Source organism: Micropterus salmoides, unplaced genomic scaffold, assembly GCF_014851395.1.
Source record: "Micropterus salmoides isolate LMB-PRFRI ecotype aquatic unplaced genomic scaffold, ASM1485139v1 Ms_hic_scaffold_18, whole genome shotgun sequence".
NCBI classification, from domain to species: domain Eukaryota; kingdom Metazoa; phylum Chordata; class Actinopteri; order Centrarchiformes; family Centrarchidae; genus Micropterus; species Micropterus salmoides.
The window spans coordinates 21,952,550-21,974,876 of record NW_024040928.1 but is presented as its reverse complement, the minus strand read 5'-3'; the positions used below and the strand labels follow the sequence as shown (position 1 = coordinate 21,974,876).

General features: G+C 40.3%; 2 protein-coding genes across 2 annotated transcripts; one reads left to right on the top strand and one right to left on the bottom strand.

Moving 5' to 3' along the window:
* Positions 1-186: 186 nt before the first annotated feature.
* On the top strand, positions 187-4,303 carry LOC119908942 (translation initiation factor IF-3, mitochondrial-like). Its single transcript, XM_038726904.1, has 4 exons — positions 187-270; positions 1,365-1,824; positions 2,470-2,621; positions 3,908-4,303. The coding sequence occupies exons 2-4, from the start codon at positions 1,368-1,370 to the stop codon at positions 4,148-4,150; spliced, it is 852 nt and encodes a 283-aa protein (XP_038582832.1). The 5' UTR covers positions 187-270; positions 1,365-1,367; the 3' UTR covers positions 4,151-4,303.
* A 1,566-nt stretch (positions 4,304-5,869) lies between these two features.
* Positions 5,870-19,610, bottom strand: heca (hdc homolog, cell cycle regulator). The gene is given in 6 exon segments (XM_038726902.1): positions 5,870-6,391; positions 9,241-9,395; positions 13,476-13,642; positions 15,800-16,628; positions 16,631-16,834; positions 19,203-19,610. Coding segments are annotated over 6 exon segments (1,659 nt in total). The 5' UTR covers positions 19,342-19,610; the 3' UTR covers positions 5,870-6,226.
* Positions 19,611-22,327: the final 2,717 nt, after the last annotated feature.

The window sequence follows — 22,327 nt, the reverse complement described above, 5'->3', positions numbered from 1 at the left end:
AAAACTAGTGAGTATCTGAGGTGGTGAGATTACAAGGGGCAAATGAGAACATACTGAATGCCTTTTTGTAATTTGGAGGGACCGACCATGAGTTGAAACGATTATTTGATGGACTAACAACTTATCCTGCTGTGTCCAGAAGAGGGCAGCGTCGTAGTTTTGTTGCATTTATTGTCACTGACTCAAATTAAATGAAGAAGAAGATGACGGAAAGAGACACAGGAATCAACCTGCAACAGAGAGAGCATGAGTGAACGACATTGAACTACAGTGAGTAAAAATCGCAGGAACAGAGGACACAATTGTGATTTTACAAGCTTTCATGTGTAGGACAACTTGTGCATAGTGCCAATGTGAGCGAGAGATTATTCATTCAAATTACATTGTTTCCATAACGTTAGGCCTTCGGTTACACTCAGCCTGGATGACTGTGAACAGCTCTCTCGATCAACTCCAGACTCCCATCTAAAACTTTACAGTTTCACGTTTACATATCAATTCCACACCCCGTGCAAACCGATGCATATACTGAAATGCATTTTATGAATTATTAAGGTTTGTTCATCAGTTCGGCATAACTTGAGTGTTGGCTTTCACATTCTGCTTGCAGTGGCCGCGACCACACTGAATGTTTTAGCTGCAAACGCTTGTCAGAATGACCGGTGAACCAACTTATTTGAAATACGAATAAGTTTAAAACTTCCAAAAGTAAGTAATGAACGAAGTGAGGTGTATCCCGAATATCACAGTGGACCCTTAAAGTTTGAAAAGTATCTTATTTATGATGTGTGTAGTGTGTGCACAGACAGATAAGAAAGGCACACTTTTAACTGGCCAATGTTTTAACGGAGGCTGGTCAGGCAGCAATGAAAATGACAACCATTGGGGGAAAAAGTGAGACCGCCTAACTTGTCAGTTAGAAAATAAATTCCTTAATTTTGTAATTAATATATTTTATTCAAGTGCCATACACCCAAAGATGCCCAGTCCACATTGGCTTACAAGACACTGCTTTTATTACGTACAGAGGCATGAGAAACCACCAGGAAAGCAGACCTGGTAGCTATGGTACATTTATGTATATGTGTCAACAACAACAAATTAAACACACAGCGCTCTCATGCATAGATGGTAGGCATTCAGCAAAAACTCAGCAATGTATGAAAACGCCTTGTATGCAAATATGTTCTGTAATCTACATCCATCATGTCCAGTAGACATTTTCAGGAAATGCTTAACTCTTACGATTAGGATAAAATGAAGTAAAATATAATGTATTTTGCTTTCAGTAATAGCCTTTTCCTGAAACACTGTTTCACGTAAATCACCTGGCAGCTAATTTGTCGTCTTTTTTTAAAATCTAGAACATGTCTGCAGGTTGTGTGAGGTGGATGCTAAGCCGTACAGTGAGAGCTGTGTGTGGCGGCAGCCCTGGCTACTCGACAGCAGCATGTCGATTAAGCATATGCAGTGAAAGATCTAACGCCATTGCTTCCTCCTGGAGATGGTCTCCATTCTCCACTGCTGTAGATGACACAGAACAGACTCCTGCACCCAAGAAAAAAAAGCAGGATCCCCGAACTCATGGCACAATCAACACTGTTGGCCGCAAGATCCCGGAGCGTCAGATACAGGTGATAAGTGACACAGGTGAGAACCTGGGCACCATGCACCGTGCAGATGTGATCAGAATCATGGACGAGCAGGGTCTCAAATTGGTGCTGCTCAGTGAACACAAAGATCCCCCCGTCTACCGGCTGATGAGTGGTAAACAGATCCACGAAGAGCAGCTGAAACTGCGAGAGAAACATAAAGCAAAAGCAGGTATGTGGTGTCCTGGCAGGGACAATACAGTGGTTACAAGATGATTTACTTAGATGTTTTACCTCTTCTGGGCTCTGAAAGATTCAAAATCAACAATTTGAGAAGGTAAAAACCGCTGAAATGCTCACAGCTAATAGAAATAAACTTTGGAGTCGCCGGTTGACTTTCTTTTGTTTTAAAGGGTCTCAAGCCAAAAAGGTTTGGAAGCACTGTTTTAGTAGATGTAAATCTAACTTGAACAAGTGCCTGATGAAGAGTATTGCAATTGAAACCATAATTTTCCAGTTGTCAATATATGTACACAGATTGGGAACTGTTTACAGTTAACAGACCATACTTTGTCAAAGAAACCAGATCTGGATCTCTAAAATCTTGACAACAAAGCTTTTGTTCTCTCTGTTGTTCTGTTCAGTGTACAGATTCTTTTTCTGAAACCACCTTTGTCCCAAAGAAATTTGAGGTATTAACGAAACATGTACCTTTTGGTCAAAATGGTTCTTTAAACAAGGCCCTGTGAAGAAAGTCAGTTTCATCTCAGTAACTTTAGTATTCAACAGATCTTACAGTAAAAACGTTATATACACAGTATGTGAAACACAATGTAACCCATCGTATAAAATGGGATGGGCTATATTCTCTCCACAGCCCCTGTCCAGGTGAAAGAGCTCACATTTTCATCTGGCATCGCAGCTCATGACCTCAGCACCAAGCTGAAGCAAGTGGAGAGCTGGCTGGAGAAGAAGCACCATGTTAGAATTACTCTGCGGTCAGGACGTGGGGCACCTGCAGTCGACCTGGTGAGGAAGAAAGCTCACGTTTTGTCAATGATTTGCTTTAGGGTTGTTGATTTTTTGCCTTTATTATATCGGGACAGTAGGGAGATGAAGGTACAAGGTTGTTTATTTGTCATTATACAGCACAAGGCTGCATAACAAAACGAAATTTGTAGTCCCTTCATGCTACACACACAAGATATAATTAATTGTATATTAAAATATGGTAACTTATACACCAAATGAAAGGTTCTTGATGAGCACCTTAACTCTCTAGCAACTGGTGCACCTGACTCGCTCACAAATTTAAGCAAATTATGTTACTCTACTCTGTATGAGTTGTGAATTTCAACATAATATGTCTGGATATGCAGTAAGTATTCATCATATCAGTTCTTGACCCTCAAAAACAATGCTGACAGAATTAAATCTATGCACTTTTTTGAACAATTGCTTTTTTATAAGAATAATAATTTTGTTGCGTCTGTTACTAAACTTGGTTAAATGGCGACATGTTGTCATGTTTTCTGTTACTGGCTTTCTGTTGTCCTCTTTCCACTGAAACAGGTTCATACTAGTGTCTCTATTAGAGAAAGTCATCTCATATAAAACATTTGCATACATCATCACAGCCGTATTTTGTCTACAAAATTTCCATTGAACAATGTCTACAATGAAACATTGAGATGGATGATGGCATCAGGTGGGGTGAGCTCGGTAAAAAACCTGGGATCCTATTACGTTACAAGTCATGTACCAGGTAAAACAACAGTAGACTCTGGAGTGCAGATGTTGGTTTCAGTTGAGGCTACATCATTAATAAGCCGGCATGCGGCGCACTTGCAAACAAAAATATCAGCCCTTATATCTGATTTTAAAACTTTCAAATATCGGTATTGGCCCCCAGTATCAGACAGACTCTAATAAGGGCCTCTCTGATACTGGGAGCTAAATGCTTTTCTAGCATTTACATACTTTTATTTTTAGGTAACCTTTCATGCTGTGTATTTTTATGTTACATTCAGTGGGTGAGGTTTATCAATCAAATAACTCGGCATAAAAGAAAAGACCTTTGCTTGCCACCATGGTCAGTTAAGCTCCAACTCTCAACCCTTTCTGTCTCAACACCATCTCTTGATGCCATTTTCCCGAACGTCAGTGTTGTTTAAGGGGGGAGGACAATTGTACAAATATCCTTTAATCGTCACACACATTGGGCATGTTTTCTCCCTAAAAATGTTCCAACACATATACTGTACATAGAAAGTATTAAACGCTAATGTTTTTTGGTTTTTTTCTTTTTCCCATAGGACACAAATCTGGAGCAGATAGTGCAACAAATGGAGGTAATGGTAGGATTTGTTTCCAAGCCAAAAGCCATACGTGACGGTCGAGCAGCCATGTGCATCCTCCGACCACCTTCAGCAAAGGAACTGTCACAAAAAGAGAAGAATAAGACTGCAGATTTGCAGACTGCCAAATCCAGCTTGAAAGCCGCTGAGAGCACAACTTCCCCTGTTGGCAACATGGACACGACAGAGGGCTCTATATAGCAGTGATCTGATGGAAATAAAACAATTTCACCAAAGCAAATTGAATACAGATTGGTGTAAATATGTTAATCAGACTCTACTTGTAGTGTATTATGTAGGTGTTTAACAGAGTTTGGTATAATATAAAGATAATAAAAGGATGAGCAAGGGTCATTTCAGTATTTTAAAACCTGGGCTCTATTTTCACATATTTTGGTGTCACTGAAGCTGCAAACTGGCTACAACATGTTCCTTTGGGGCAATTTACCTGACAAAATTATGTCCAGAAAAAGGTACTTCTTTTTGCCACTGACAGGCTCAGATTGTTATAAGCGGTGTCTGACAACATCATGGAAAGGATCCCTACGAGTGACTCCCGTTGATTTTAACCAGAAACAGAAGTCTGGCTCAAGGACCATTCTGAAATCTGGTGAGAGGCGAGTTGTTGCAGGAAGGCACCGGTGGAAACGTGAGTCAGAGACAACCCCTTAAAGTATCGGCATAACACTGGTACCAACATGTTCTTGGTGTGCTGAGTAAAGACCTAATATATCTGTACTAGAAAACAGCCAATCATCAGCTAGTTGCCTTAGGCTTTTACTTTCACTGTCACATATAGTTACCTAAAGGCTAAAGTAAAGGTCACTATTCACAGGCTTTATTTTTAAATCACCCTTCGCTGCATCCCTCTCTCCCTCATTTCCTGTTATCTGTCCACTGTTTGTAATGAACAAAGGCACAAACAATATGCAAAAACACACAATCTTGTACTACTCTACTTGACATTGCACTGTACTGACACGGAGTGTGCTGAATGATGTTCCCTCAGTTGGTGTTTGATGGTGGTGGTGAGCGTCGTCACTTTGGCCCAAAATCTCACATACATGTCACTCATATTTTGTCCTCCTTCCATCTTGATCCAAAACTGAGGTCCACTGGGACTTCTTGGCATTTTAGACGTCACACAGCATGTGAGGAATTTTACTGCTTAATTATATCCTGCAGTGCATCTCTATGGAAGCATCTGCATCAATGTTTGTCTAATCATTTATTCAGCTTTTTCCTTTAATTCATCTGTAACTGTAACCTGTGATGAATACACTGCTTTTTTTCCCTCCACACACACACATTGATGAACCCGGCAGTCTACTGTGAACAAATTGACAGCACAGGAGATGTGGATGTTTTTAACACCACCTACCCTTCTTCAGCTCCGTTTGAGAGACTGTTCTCATCTGCAGGAATAATACTCCCATCTGCACACGAGGCGGCTAACACTAGAAAAGTTTGTTGTTTTTAAAGGCAACTAATTGTAGTGGGTGGGTCTCTGAATTGGACAGAGAGCTTTCTACATACTGTACAAGACTATTTTCAGTATTTTTGTTGTTTATACAGTTTTGCTTACATACGGTAGCATTCGACCTCGTGTTCTTCCTTCCAGTAGGGTTGAAATTTGTGTACACAACCTTGCGTACATTAGCAAAATCCACTTTGTACAAATTTCAGAATGTCGAATTGTCGCAAATGCATTTCCTGTATTAAATACATGTATTTTATTTTGATATTTTTGGCACCAGAATGTTGTATTTTATTTTGATACATTTATTTGAGGGCGCATTTTGTAACAAGATACATTTTGCTGTATCTTTGGATTTCACTGATTTTAGTTCCACGTAGAGCGTTGAAGAGGCAGTCATTGCCTTGTCAACAATGATCATGGATGAAGATTTCAAACCAACATACATCTTTCTCTGCTTTATTCAAGAGTCATTTGTATGTTGTTGTTTTTTTGGTAAAAAATAAAAGCAAATTTGGCATACAGATACATTCACTTGTCACAGATAAATGTGTTTGACTGATGTGTCAGTTTCACACTTTATCAACACTTTTCTCTAACAGCAGAGATACTGTCTTGGAACTTTTTTTTTTTTTTTTTAAACTAGAGTCATACTTTTCCTGTACATAAAAAAGAAATCAAGAGAGAGAACTTAAAACATAAAACCACCTTAAGGCCCAAAAAATAAAATCTTTCCTAGATTGTGTTAGAATACAAATTGGATCAAAAGCAGCTTAACTAGCATGCATGAACAGCATTTGTCAATAAGCCTCGAGTACTTTGTAGGAGGAGAAAGGTTTAACGAAGTGATAGTCCAGGTTGCCACAGTGAGGGCACTGCTGGACGTTGCTGTACTCAGAGAAATACTGCATCCCAACTCGAACGTCCACCACCGGCTTCCCGCAGTGTTTACAGTTGAGACGAGCCTGAGGACACACAGGGAGGAGAGAGGATGCAGGTCAGATAACAGGACGCTGAATTAAAGCTGCAAATTTGAGCGTGGTAGTTCAGAATGTCTATGAAGATTCTCAGTCATCCAGGTCATAGTTATCCAACGAGGGTTAAAATGAAGGGCAACTGGACTTGGTTGAAGATACTGGAAGACGTTTCGTCCCTTATCCAAAGGACTTCTTCAGTTCTGACTGACTGGCAGGGAAACTCAGCTATTTAACCTCAGTGGGGTCGTTGGCCCGGGTCATCGATACCGCTGGTTCGTTGGTGTTCCTTGGTGTTGTGACGACAGTCGTTACAGTCGTTGAGACTACCTGTGGCCAAGACTGAACGACCATCGTTGGTATCTTCACCTGAGGCCAATGGGTTACGTTTGTTGAGTTTCCTGGGAAGTGATGAAAGGACAGCATTGTAAGTGGAGGATAAGTGGTGGCGTAGACCCCCTCCCCTGTTCAATGACGGCTTCTCAACCCTGGTGTAGATGGCTTCCTTGACACCTCTTTCAAACCATCCATCTTCTCTGTCTAAAATGTGCACCTGGTGGTCCTCAAACGAGTGTCCTCTGTCCTTCAGATGTAACCAGCGGTATCGATGACCTGGGCCAACGACCCCACTGAGGTTAAATAGCTGAGTTTCCCTGCCAGTCAGTCAGAACTGAAGAAGTCCTTTGGATAAGGGACGAAACGTCTTCCAGTATCTTCAACCAAGTCCAGTTGCCCTTCATTTTAACCCTCGTTGGGTAGTTCAGAATGTGTGAAACAAACTCAAAGGTCCAGTCGCTAGCTTTTGTCTGAGCTTTCAACTGCATCTCACAGTGTTCATCAGTGGATGGAGGACAGGTGTGCAATATCATGTGCAACAGCTGTGGGGAACACTAAACAGGTGAATCAACAATGGTTGCTGTTATTAAGTTCAAAGTTAGCCTTCTTATAAGGTAAGTGTTTGCTAAATAGAAGATATTTGAGGACATCACCTTCGGTTTTGGGAAAATTTCTTGACCGAACATATAATCTACAGATTAATCAATAACGGAAACAATCCTAAATTTTACCTCTATTAAATATTTACACATAATAAACGGCAGCTGTAACAGCTTGCTAATACAAAAATTTAGTAAAAGAGGTAATGGGATATGTTCGAGACATCTGACTAGACACTTTAAAATCAAAATGTATTTCACAAATATAACAATATACCTAATATTACAAACTGTTACGCTGATAACAGATTAAATCAAATACTTCCCATTCATCCTAAACTGCATGAATAATACTCCCTGTAAAACACACATTTCTACATGCATGCACTAGTTATAAACAAAACTAATTCTTAACTATGTTTACAAAGGACTGATATCTACTGGTGCATCTCAAATTTTTTAATATTGTGGTAAGTATCTTTTCTTCTGTATTTTAATTCAAAAAGTAAAACTTTAATATATTCTAGATGATTCATTACAAAAAAGTTAAATACTTTAAGCCTTTCTTTTTGTTTTAATCTTGATGACTGCGGCTTACAGCTTATGGAAATCAAAATCATGTCAAAATGTATTAGAATTTTAGAATAAAGAATTTATAACACCTGAGAAGAGCTCTAATCAGCTAATTAACTCAAAACATCTGCTGCGGTTTCCTGAGTCTTTAATCTCTCAGTCTGGTTCTGTTGCTCACAAAACAATTTTTTTTAGATTCACCTGTAATATTGCTTGGCACCCTAAAGGTTTTTAGTGACATTAGTGACATCAGTGAGTTATTTTGGAGAGCTCCTCCAGAGTCACAGAATGCACTATGCAACACTATTCACAGCCTGAGTAAGACTCCCCATGACGAGTAAACTGACCCTGTTCCTTTAAGTTCCAACAATGCAACCAGAAACCAGCTAGTAAACACAAAGAACTTTGTAACTCATAACCCATGTCTTTTTAAGCACATACGACCATTGGTTAACTTATAATACACCTGAGCAAGTTCTATTCGCCAATGAAGTAAATCACAACAGGAAATAGCATCCCGGGCACATGTAACTATAGATCCACAGCATTTACCAACTTTACATTTATTGGCTCCATCCGAAGGGAATGAAAGAAGTGAAACGTTAAAAACTAAAAGCAAAACAGAGAAGGTTTCTGTCCGTCTCCTGTTTCAGTAGCATCTATGATTTTCAAATTTTTCCCCAAAGTGAGTTTCTGTCATAATTCTTTTGTAAAAAGTTTAATTATTTATTATTAGGATCTGCTGTACTGGATTGTAAAATATGAGCCCCTTGACAGCTAGTTTAGCATTCATACCTTTTAGGTCATATAGTGAACATGTTAGCAAAAAGCTGGTTATTTACACATCAGATATGCAGCAACATTAGCGCTCATTTGAAGTTGTGTTTCTGGCTACATGATAAATATTAAAGACAATATTGACTCTCTTTTAGCTCTGTACCTATCTATACCAACCAAAAATATCTGGTTCTTTGGTAGTTAAATGCTCTGCTATGTTCACTAGCTAGTCGCTAACTGTGTCTGTCTTCTGTTTGAGGCTGGACAGGTAGCGTGCAGTGGATTTATTAGAGCTTTTTCACTAAAACAGCTGCCTGTAGTGGGGGGAAATGGGTCCATGAGAGCGGTGACACTGAACCAGAACAGTAAAGTTACAAGCAGGAAAACTACAATGAGTTGAACATTGGAGATCACCACTGTTTGGTTTCACTGCTCCTTTAAAGGAGGACACGTTTAATGGTCTGAGGAATCCTTGCTCTCCTGAAATACACGAAGTACAGTTAACTTTTTAAACAAAAGTGCTCATTAATGCCCCTCAGAGATCAGTATTTCTACCTGGCAACACGGTGAAGCAGCCAGTATATCGTAGGTGTACATGGTGCCCAGTTGGTGCCAGCTCCCGTCCCAGCGTGACTTGCACTTGATGCAGACAATCTTGTGGACGCCTTCTAAACAGTCTACGCAGATGGCGTAGAGGTGCATTAACCTGCCTGTTGGAAATAAAGAAATATAGTTTTGTATTAAATTTACTAAATAATAGGTCAGTCCGTTTGTCTTCAAGACAGAATAGGTTGTTATTCAGCCCGGAAAATAAATAAAAAGCAAACTCCTGATTGCTGATTGCAGTATATAGACCAGGGTAGTGTGTGTGACTGTGATACTGGACAGGCAGCAAGCTTGTCCATAAATAAAAGTTTTTATTTTACTCATTAACATGATGCCTATAATTGATGTGTTTACATTTCCTAAAAAAACTGCCTGGAAAGTACCAACATTAGACTTTCCCAGCTCTGTGCAACTTCAGTGTGAATGACTCCCAGTGTGGCAAAAAGGTTGTGTTTCTTTTTTTACACATATTTATGCAACCCAAGTAGAGCCTTAAACCTCACCATACTTAAGTATTGGAGGAGACATAATACGGCTCACACAGTACAAAATTGGTCACAAGAGAGTTGTGATTATGGTGTTGTTGCTTTTCGGTGAATTTGTGTTCACAACACATGCAGTTACATTTTCTCAACACAAAATCAAGCTGCAAACTTTACCCTCTTAAGGGAAAAAAGTCTAAACTAAGTAACATCCATCCATGAAAGTTTTAACAAATAATCCTTTCATACTGATGCATATCAACGACCATACATATCAAAGCTTGTAGGCCAGCACATCAAAGAAGCTTAATGCAGCCGCTGTCCTAATTCACATTCATTCTGGACTGTGCAGAAGCCAGCAGAAAACATTTTATGTCTATATACACAGTATGAACTGGGTGTATTCATGGATTAACACAGTTTAAGCATTTTAAGGAACGAGAATATATAACTGAACAAACATGTTAATTATTGCAATTTATTTAACCCCTAAATATGTATGATTTGTGCCTGATAAGAAGCAATCCTGGCGGCTGATGTCCTGGAGATCCAGAGCCTGATAACAGTACTAATAATAATAATAATAATCTTTATTTGTAGAGCACTTTTCAAAAACAAGTGTAAAGACAATAAAAACACAAAAACAATACATGATAAAAACCAAGTAAACATTGAAGAGACTAAAATACACATTTAAGATAAATATAAAATATATAAAATAGAATAAAATAGAAGGGATAAAATAAAGTCAAATAAGATCGGGAAAGGCTCTCCTATAAAAGTATATTTTAAGAAGGTACTTAAAAGAGTTCACTGACTCAGCCGACCTGATTTCCTCGGGCAGGCTGTTCCAGAGCCCGGGGCCCTGACAGCAAACGCTCTGTCCCCTTTAGTTTTCAGTCGAGACTCTGGAACAGACAGCAGACCTCTGCCCGAGGATCTCAAGGTACGTGCTGGTGTGTATGGGACTAAAAGGTCAGAAATATAACAAGGCGAGAGGCCATGAAGAGCTTTAAAAGTGATCAATAAAATTTTAAAGTCAATTCTAAAACATACTGGGAGCCAGTGTAATGAAGCTAAAATAGGAGTAATGTGGTCATATTTCTTTGTTCTGGTTAAAAGCCTGGCAGCTGAGTTCTGGACAGTCTGGAGTCGATCAGTAGATTTTTGGGTTAAACAAGTGAAAAGGCTGTTGCAATAATCCAGGCATGATGGAATAACGGCGTGTAAAATGGTCTCGGTGTCCTTAAAAGTTAACAGTGATCGTATTTTTCTATATTTCTAAGTTGATAAAAACATGATTGAGCAAGCTTTGTGGTGTGCTGCTCGAAATTTAAATTACTATCAAACCAAACACCAAGGTTCTTTGCAACAGGCTTAATGTGATTTACTAGGGAACCAGCAGATGGCAGTATTTGTTTTGCCATCTCCTGGGACCCGATGACCAGGATTTCTGTTTTGTCTGAGTTCAGCTGGAGGAAATTATTTGACATCCATTTTTTACTTCACAAAGGCAGTTGTTAAGTGAACTCAGCATTCCAGGATCTGTGGATCTGACAGGCAAGTATATTTGTGTGTCATCAGCATAAATATGAAAAGAAATACCATGTTTATGGATAATATGTCCAAGGGGAAGCAGATACAAGGAAAACAAAATAGAGACCGACCCCTGAGGCACACCATATTTAACTGGACAGAACGAAGACAAATAGTTGTTTACAGACACACAGAACTTCCTCTTTGACAGGTAGGATGAAAACCATTCTAGGGCAGTACCAGAGATCCCCACCCAGTGCCTCAGTCTCAGTCAGCGCTAAGGTCCAGGAGTACCTGTGCTCACTGTGCTCATGCCATCATCAGCAGACATTAAAAGGTCATTGGTGACTTTAAGCAGGGCAGTCTCAGTGCTGTGGTACTTCCTGAAACCAGATTGAAACTTTTCAAATATTTTGTTATTTTCTAGTAAAAAAGTCGTTTGGACACAATTCTTTCTAAAATCTTTGCAATAAAAGGCAAAAGTTTTGAAATTGGTCTAAAATTTTGTGGGAGGGTTTCTTTAAAAGTGGGTTCACACAAGCGATTTTAAAATAAACAGGGACACAACCAGTAGATAGGGAGCTGTTAAAAACAGAGATCAAATGGGGCCCAACAGAATCCATTACTTTCAGTAAATACTTTATAGGTATTACATCAAGTGGGCTGGAGGACTCTCTCATTTGTGATACTCAGACAAGTCCATGGGATAAAACTGGTTAAAACTCTCTTGTTGGTGAGGAACCTCTGAGTAAGAGGCAGTGGGGGTAATAGAGGCTCTGATTGACACCACCTTATTGGTAAAATATAGCAGATTGTTGGTGTTGGAATCAGACAGGTGTTGGCTTTGGCTCTGAAAGAATGTGCAAGACTTTGAAACACTTTGTTCATTAAAGATGCGAGAACAGGCGGCATGAGTAACAGGAGAATCACAGCTAAAAACTATACATCTGTGGTCGGATATGGTCATGTCCACTAATTCCACAGAGGAAATGCAGATTTACCATGTTCATCTTCTTAGTTTGGCATGTTAGCATGCTAACATTTGCACTAACACAAAGTGCAGCTGAGGCTGGTGGAATTTTTTTCACCAGATGACAGCGCTAGATGAAAAGTCACTAAAATTATATTAATTATATTAGTGGAGATGATTGTGGATTTTAGGAAGACTCCCCGGTCGACACTGTGGAGTCCTCCCGCTTCCTGGGAATCATCATCTCCCAGGACCTTAGCTCCCACACCAATAAAGCCCAGCAGAGGATGTACTTCCTGTGACAGCTGAGGAATTCAAGCTGCCAAAGACAATGATGGTGCACTTCTACACATCCATCACTGAGTCTATCCCCACCTCCTCCATCAACATCTGTTACACTGCTGCCACTGCCAAGGACAAAGGTCGGCTACAGCTTCTCTCAAAGGTGATTAGCTGCAGTCTACTATCCCTCCAGGATCTGTACACCTCCAGGACACTGAGGTGAGCAGGAAAGATTGTGGCTGATCCCTCTCACCACAGACACAAAGGACGCTACAGTCCATTGGGACCAAAACGTCACGCCACAAGAAGAGTTTATTCCCATCTGCAGCTGATCTCAACAACAAGGCCCAGGACCCCCATTTTCACAGACTTTCATCTCCCCCCTAACCCCCATCCCCCTTTTACAGTACACAAAATACAAATCTGACACACATGTAAATAACTGCCATATTGCACTGTCTTTATTATTCTTTTATATTTTGCATATATTGTCAATTTCATATTTTTATTATTGTTATGCACGAAGTCACCAAGGCAAATTTCTATGTACGTCAAACCTACTTGGCAATAAAGCTGATCTGATTCTGATCGTTCATGCTGAGAGGAACATGGATGTCTGAACCAAATTTTATGGCAATCCAAATAACTGTTGAGAAATTTCACCGAAAAACAGAAATATCAACCTTATGCCAGAGGAAAAATTTGAGGATCACCAAAGTCATTCATCCTCTGGGAACCACAAATGTCTGTTCAAAATTTCATGGCCATTTAATTAATAGTTGTTTGAACCAAAGAGGTGGACTGACCATAGACCAAAATATTTGCACTATTCTGAGCTGTGTTAACTGCATACACCAACAACATTTTTAAAATAATCTCAGGTCTCACGACATGATCTTGAAACCAGGTCTGACCTTGAAGGTGGCAGGGGACGTCATACTCAATCTCGTCATGGCGTGAAGGGCTGAGAAACAGAGTCCCGTCCACCAAAGGAAACTGTTCAAACACAGGCAGCGCTCTGTGGCACAGGGCACAGTTAACCACGTTTCTCTGGCTCGCACTGAGGGCCGACAGGATAAACCTGTAGGACAACATGGACAGACAGAGTGTGCTACATATTGGAAACATCTGGCAGATTTATGTGACATGCTTTTTTTTGGTATGGTTTTAGTAGTTGTCTTTATGAACAGGCTGAGTTGTGGTAAATATAAACAGTCAATCCTGTGAGTGGATCTTTTGAGAATCTGAAAAATATCAGTTGTCAGTTTTCAGGCAGATACTGGTGATGCTAAATATGAGACTAACTTGTGTACATCTAACATCTATCACAGCTCATTAACATCAATAAATGTCAATTCAGTCTACATTTGTGCATGAAATTGTGTCTTTGTAGCTATAGTTTCTATGTCTAAAGAGACAAATATTCCAAGATTTACAGTAAATGCAGCTGTCGCCTATTAACTCATCCAGCAGATATGGAGAAACAATAGCATTCAGTAGGATTCGTGTTTGTGTCCACCAAGAAAATGTAAGTCCAATTTTCTCTTTTAGCTCTGGTTTTGGTTTCCACCAGCTCCTGGGAAATAAATCTGACTCTTTAGCTACTAAATGTTCACCAGCTGGTCGCTAACTTTTCTCCTGTCTGCCATATGCTGGCCAGGGACACTTAAAACAGCTGCTGCTGCGGCCACAAGGTGAGAGCAGTGAGGGTGAAACAAGACAGGGAAGTTATGGCCAGGCAGCTAAAGAATGAGCTGAATGACGCTATATATTTAAATAAAAAGTGATATGAATTTCACATAAATAAAAAGGGTGGTCCGAATAACTGTACCATCTTTTGACAACAATTCTACAACAAACACTGGAGAGGTTTGTTGTTAAATCCTGTAAAAACAAAAACTGCATTAAACCTTTAAATGAGCAATCAAAGACACACAGCTATCCTTTAGTTAAACATGGCGAGGCAGCTTTCAGTTTTTATGCACCGAATATCTGGACTTATCAAGGCTTGAGATTTTCTGTTTGCTACTGCCTTTTATAAAAATAAATTTGGAAGTGTTCATCCATGTCTTGCACTGCACTAGTTTTACTTTATGTTTACCTTATAATTTATATTTACTCCCTGAATTTTGTCATATGTCATACGTACAACACTTTGAATTGCCATTCAAACAGTATGTAAACAACGATTGCTATTCAGAAAAACTTAAGTGGAAATCATTTTTTGTCTTTCATGTGTTTAACCTATGTTACCTGTGAAAAGAAGCTGGCTGCTTTCCTACAATCATAAGCTATCTTCAATATATTAAATCACTAATAGTCAGATATAAGTGTTATAAGCTGCAATGTTATGTGGTCATGAGGTATATATTTATCAGATATTTGACAATTAACGTGACTGAAGAGGGCTCAGAAAAAGACACATCTGGTTTATAATAACACTATAGCTCTATTAACTCTATTAGAACCATTTTAACCAAGCATTAGAAATCAAATGTCCCAGAGGACCTACACTGTAAAACATCATACAGGAATTCAATGGAATCAACTAAACTTTTGGCTTTAACTTTTGATTTTACTTAATCTTAGTTAATTAAACTTAAATCTTCTAGTTTTATGTCAGTCATATCACTTATAAACACACGTTGTTTTGTACTGGATCTTGGTTGGACAAAACAAGCAATTTTAATATGAAATATTGGATTCAAGAAAACTGCAATTTACTATTTTCTAAAATAATATTGACCAAATTAAGTTTTCTGACTTGAAATGATAACTTTAATGACTAAGCTACTGAGAGTTCGCTCACTCATTACATTAAGTTTCTAGAGAAACATGATGATGATATTAGCAGACTTCCCAGCATGCATTGTTTGAGTCAGTGTTAAAACTTTCCTGAGACCCCGCTGTTTTGTAAGTTTGAAGAAATCATATATGATGGAATGTTCTTGTGTGTCTTTAATACATGTCAAGAGAATTCGATGACGAATGTTGAAAGTTAGCATCAATTTCAGAAATTACCTTTTGTTTAACAAGGTCACTGAGAGCAGCCCTGCGTGTTGCCTTCATACTGACTGTCTTTCATATTTGTGTCAGAGCTTTTGATTATTTGACTGCTGTCAGGATGGAAAGAAGAATTTCCACAAAAAATGCCTTCCCCAGCCTTAACACACATTTTAATACAGAGGGGAAACTTCTGTTTTTAAGTTGGATCAGCCTATAACATTTTACAATGTACCTGCGCAGCTCTTCTCCCTGGCCCGCCTGGGCATCGTCCTCCATGCGGACGTGGTAGGTGTTGAGTTTATGACGAGGGACGTGGGTGAGTAGCTCCGAGAGGTCCAGCCTCCTCAGGAACTGCACTGGGTGAGAGTAGGTGCCGTCACCCACGCTGCCCGAGGTGAGCCGGTGGTGGAGCGGGAGGGCGAAGGACAGCGGCAGGGGGAGGACAGACCCGGGGTCGAGGTTAGCTCCACCGCCGGACGCCCCCATCGAGCAGCCACTTCCCCGACCGAGAGCTCCCCCGACCAGAAGGTGTTTCCTCTGAGGGTCCATGTGGACGGCTGATTTGAGGAACTCTCCCAGCGGACGGGAACCTCGCAATCCTGCTCCTCCAGCTCCTGCTCCGAGGACAGCAGTGGGGGAGAAAGGGAAACCAGTTGGAGGAGACTGTCCCGGGGAGTCACATGGAGACTTCAGAGGAGGACCCAGACAAAAGGGTCCTCCTCCTGCTGCTGCTCCTCTCTCCATAGAGTTCTGACGGTCCATTGATTGTCTCCGAGGTAACTCCTGACTCGAGGCTCTGTGGGATAATTTCCCTCCTCCTACTGCTCCTCCTGGCAGCTTGCTTTTCTTGGGCTCCTCAAAAAGCCCGTCCCCGGGCCCTGCTGCCCCTCCGCTGGACCCATTCCTGCCCGTGCTCCTCTCAGATGGCTTCTTCTTGCGATCATCCTGCATTCGTTTCACCTGGTACCAGTCGGTGTCCTTCTTTAGGTGGCCCTGGCCGCAGCGGCAGGAGCAGAACCTGAAGGCCAGGTCGTAGCCTTTCTTGGTCCACATGTTCTGCCGCACTGCTTCTCGTTCCAGGACCGCGCACGGCCGATGCAGTTGAACTGGACGAGGATGGAGCTCTCCCACTCGTAGAAACACTGCAGATGCATCCAGTTGCCGTATGGGCAGAGCTCGTTGTTGCAGACCACCCGCTGGTAGTCGTCCTTCTCCAGGTCGATGGGACGGCCCAAGCTGCAGCCGAGAGGGGTCGCACACTTGACCTCTGAATGTGTAAAGACAGGAGGGGGGAGGAGAGAGGATGATTTTGGTGTGTTTTCATGACAATTTCCCACAACATCCAGATTAATTCACTTATACTTGACGGCAACTGATGATTATTTTCATTCTCTATTACTCAGTCAATTAATCATTTGGTCTATAAAATGTCAGAAATAGTTGACTACATATATTCAATTTATGGCAGCAACTAAGGATTGTTTTCATTATCAATTCATCAGCTTATTATTTTTTCCATTGTTTTAAACATCCGAAAATAAGAAATGCCCCTCACTGTCTCCTAGAGCCCAAGGTGACGTCTTCAAATGTCCAAAATGAATGGATGCATTTTTAATTTGTCTGAGAAACTGTCCAAAACCCAAAGATATTTAATTAACGCTGCTATAAAACAGAGTCAAGTTAAACATTCCTCTTAACAGCTGCCATAAAAATTTTCCTTGACTATGTATTACAGTGCCATTAAAGACGTCTCTCCACCATAAGTTACATTAGCGGGATCATCGTCATCACATACCAACAACACAACACGAGGTGACAATGTTTAAACAGTGATTTCAGGGGCCTTGTTGCCTCCTCACCATCGATTTATGAAATTCAACTAGGCCACCCAAGCCTGTGAGCTGCTCTATTCAAGCCCTGCCAATTGTCAAGTCTGGATGTGACTCAAGCAAATGTGGGCAAGCAGTCTCTACAAGAAGTAGCTCATGATAATTCACTGTGGGTGTGTGTAGGGGGATAGTTTCTTCCTTCCTTTTCCGGTACACTGTCAGCGCCTTTTCCCTCCCTACCTCACCACACAGCGGAGACAAATATACTTACCCATGCTTTTTTTTTTAACCCTGTGTATCATTTTAGTGATTTAATAAAGTGCTACACATAGTTTATTGTTCTAATTGAATGAGCATTTAAATGAATCTTGGTTAGACACAGAAACCAAAGAAAAAAACAACAGCTACAGAAAGATATTTTCTTAGTTGACTTAACTAGATACTTCACTTATTTAACTGTTCCGAAAAGGAAATATGTCTACATTTTATTTAGGGCTACTACTACTACTACTACATTGTACTAATATCTAATAGACCAAAACCCAGAGATAATTCATTTTACTATAATTTAAGATGAGAAAAAGCAGCAAACCTACATATTTTAGGAGCTTGAACCCTCTAATTTTTGGCATTTTTGCTTGAAAAATTTATATTTTGATTAGTTATAATCAAAATAGTTGTAAATTAGTTTTCTGCTCCAGCTCTACTACATTGGGATATGAACTATAATGACTAAAAAATACATTTTACGGTTTTGAAAAACAAATATGAATACATCATCATGTTTTGTTTTTGTGTCATTACAATGTAATAAAAAATGACTCAGACTCAACCTAGTGCTGGTGCTGTTTTTCCAAATCTAAGTCTGTTTTTAACCAAATTTGTGACATATTTGAAAGAGCAAGAAGCCCTGCAGGGTGTGTTTTTTTTATAGTCTGTATGTGAAGATGTTAAACTTCAGTGCGCAGACAAGCGGTCAGGTGTCAGTATTACCCTAGAGGAAGGCCACGACCAAAAACTGTGTGGACAAGGTGCGTGTCAGGAAAAGACAGCTGAGGCCTGCACAGTAGCCTGCACTTCAAATGTAACAGCCATCGATCAGTAACGTGGATGTAATAACATTCAAAGATGTGCTGCAGTGTGTCACGAAGACTCCCTGAGGCTACATTTGACCACGAGGAATATTGTTCTCATGGGTGATAATGCTTTTTTTTTTTCTCCAAGAGGAGCTCAGGGCGCCAATACCCATTCATAAATCTGACCATTTAAAGATCTATTACTTATTGGGTATAAATTAAACGTGTTAAAACAAGACTGCAGACTATTTGCGAAAATACAACAATCGCGCTCCACTTCTGCTAACATCCGACACACCAAGCAACACCTGTTTCAACAATATTTCAACTTTGCCCGCGGTTCCCGCAGTGTTCTTGTACCAAAACAAACCACAGTGGCCTTACAATATCTGTGTACACGAATTACACACACACACCGATATTTCAGTGCAGTCGAGCGCTAGCTGCTTGCTGGTTCATATGCAAACAAAACCCACTCCATTCATACAAGGCCTCAAGTCGTGATCGACCAATACAGCCTGTATTTGCGGAATATCAAGGAGCCATTAAACTGATACAGTTTTAAGTCGAGGTTTGGCACAGCGTTCTCTACGGAGTGGAGGGGGAAAGAGTGCCATTTGCAACGTCGCAGTGCATGTAGGTCACAGTCGCAAAGACAACATAGGGCTTCCCCTTGCAGGAAGGCAGCATCACTAAACTTCTATCTATCTGTGTCCGTTACCTCTCTTACCACTTGAGCGCTCGTGTCTGGGTGCAGCCGCCGCGGCCGCGCCTCCTGTTGCGGCCGCACAGGCTCCATTTTCCTGCTCATCTCCGCTACTGTTAGTGCGTTTGCTTTTCTTTCCCTTGTTGTTCTTCTGGTTGGGCATTTTACAGGATTCGGATGTCAACTGTTATTTTCGACCTCTATCAACGGCTGCTGTCAACGCTGTCTGACATTTCTGTGGACTCCATTTCTGCAGTGTTTTTTTGCAGTTTGTTCTCTTTGAATTGTTGTTTTTTGGTGTCCTCGTGGACGACAGGCGGGGTTTTGTGCAGCTCTGACAGCAGCAGCTCTACGGAATAAGCTGCTATAACCTTTAAGAACGAAGGCGTGTCCGTCTCTTGTTTTGATTCCTGCTCCGCTGTCTTCTTCCACGCCTGACGTCACAGGACCCCGCCCCCCATTGGCCGTCAACCACTTATGCTGCATTCAAGCATCAAAGCTCTGACTTGACGGCTCCAAATGCTTGTTTTTATATAGTCTGTGTGTTCAACACAATACTTAAAACACACAAGCATTCACTAATCTTATTTGTTTAAAGATCATGAGCATGTATGGTGAATTGAAATACTGCACTTAAGTACAATTTTAAGGACTTTAATTGTGTATTTGTATTTTCTGTTACTTTATACTTCTACACCAAGTAAAATTCATCTGTTCAAAATTTAAATAAAAATCAAATTTCTGTCAACTGACATATATAAAAGTACCTAATAAAACTTTATCAAATCAAAACAAATGTAACCCGAAACAGATGTGTCAGATAATCCTACAGTACCTGAATGCAGCAGCAGCAGACTCAGCAGAAGTTGGTGAGAAGAGTCACAAACCTGTGGGGAGGCACCACTGTCTTATTTAGCAGTTATGACATCACATTTGATTTCATCGGCCTGGGTGTCGAAAATCCCTGAGAGGTAACTGGAGCTTTGCAGCAAAACAGCACATAAACAGGTAGTATAATGTAAAACAGTAAATGTTTTTTAAATGTAACCAAATATTTTTTTTACACCAGAGTGAAAGAAAATTATCACAAGACAAAACAATATTTTTTTCTCCAGTTCGGCTCACACACAAACACCTGTTTCAGTAATATCTCAACTTGTTTGCCTGCTGTTACCACACTTAACTTGCACCAAATCACACCGTAGTGGCACCTAAAAAACACAGTGTGACCCAATAACATGAAATGTGATTCCAAAGAAGCAATGAGTAATATCTACTTTGACAGACAAAAATCTGCTCCCTTCATAACAGAAGTGTAGCCTACAGGTGCTGGTCATATTAGAATATCATCAAAAAATTGATTAATTTCAGTAATTCCATTCAAAAAGTGAAACTTGTATAATTTATACATCCATTCCACACAGACTGATATATTTCAAGTGTTCATTCCTTTTAATTTTGATGATTATATCTGACAACTAATGAAAACCCCAAAATCAGTATCTCAGAAAATTAGAATATTGTGAAAAGGTTCATTATTGAAGACACCTGGTGCCACACTCTAATCAGCTAATTAACTCAAAACACCTGCAAAGGCCTTTAAATGGTCTCTCAGTCTAGTTCTGTAGGCTACACAATCATGGGGAAGACTGCTGACTTCATAGCTGTCCAAAAGATGACCATTGACACCTTGCACAAGGAGGGCAAGACACAAAAGGTCATTGCTAAAGAGGCTGGCTGTTCACAGAGCAAGGGAAGGAAAAGATGTGGTAGAAAAAAGTGTACAAGCAATATGGATAACCGCACCCCTGGAGAGGATTGTGAAACAAAACCCATTCAAAAATGTGGGGAAGATTCACAAAGAGTGGACTGCAGCTGGAGTCAGTGCTTCAAGAACCACCACGCACAGACGTATGCAAGACATGGGTTTCAGCTGTCGCATTCCTTGTGTCAAGCCACTCTTGAACAAGACACAGCGTCAGAAGCGTCTCACCTGGGCTAAAGACAAAAAGGACCGGACTGCTGCTGAGTGGTCCAAAGTTATGTTCTCTGATGAAAGTAAATTTTGCATTTCCTTTGGAAATCAAGGTCCCAGAGTCTGGAGGAAGAGAGGAGAGGCACAGAATCCACGTTGCTTGCAGTCCAGTGTAGTTTTCCACAGTCAGTGATGGTTTGGGGTGCCATGTCATCTGCTGGTGTTGGTCCACTGTGTTTTCTGAGGTCCAAGGTCAACGCAGCCGTCTACCAGGAAGTTTTAGAGAACTTCATGCTTCATGCTGCTGACCAACTTTATGGAGATGCAGATTTCATTTTCCAACAGGACTTGGCACCTGCACACAGTGCCAAAGCTACCAGTACCTGGTTTAAGGACCATGGTATCCCTGTTCTTAATTGGCCAGCAAACTCGCCTGACCTTAACCCTATAGAAAATCTATGGGGTATTGTGAAGAGGAAGATGCGATACGCCAGACCCAACAATGCAGAAGAGCTGAAGGCCACTATCAGAGCAACCTGGGCTCTCATAACACCTGAGCAGTGCCACAGACTGATCGACTCCATGCCACGCCGCATTGCTGCAGTAATTCAGGCAACAGGAGCCCCAACTAAGTATGAGTGCTGTACATGCTCATACTTTTCATGTTCATACTTTTCAGTTGGCCAACATTTCTAAAAATCCAATTGTATTGGTCTTAATATTCTAATTTTCGAAGATACTGAACTTGGGATTTTCATTAGTTGTCAGTTTTAATCATCACAATTAAGTGAAATAAACATTTGAAATATATCAGTCTGTGTGTAATGAATGAATATAATATCCAAGTTTCACTTTTTGAATGGAATTACTGAAATAAATCAACTTTTTGATATTATAATTATATGACCAGCATCTGTATATTTAAATGTTAACCAGAATAAATAAAAAGGAAAAGGCGTAACAAAAATAAAACAATAACCTCCTTGCACTTTCCAAGATCGTCCCTTTTCCATGGTCACCACAAAATCAACACATTCCAGTCGTGCAATAATGAAGGGCGATCGTCTCAATGCGACGCATTGTTTTTAGATAAATACAGTATATCCAATCAAGTGTTGTTACCAAGTGTGTTTAAAGATTTAGAGTCATCAGACAAAACACACAGCAAAGCAGG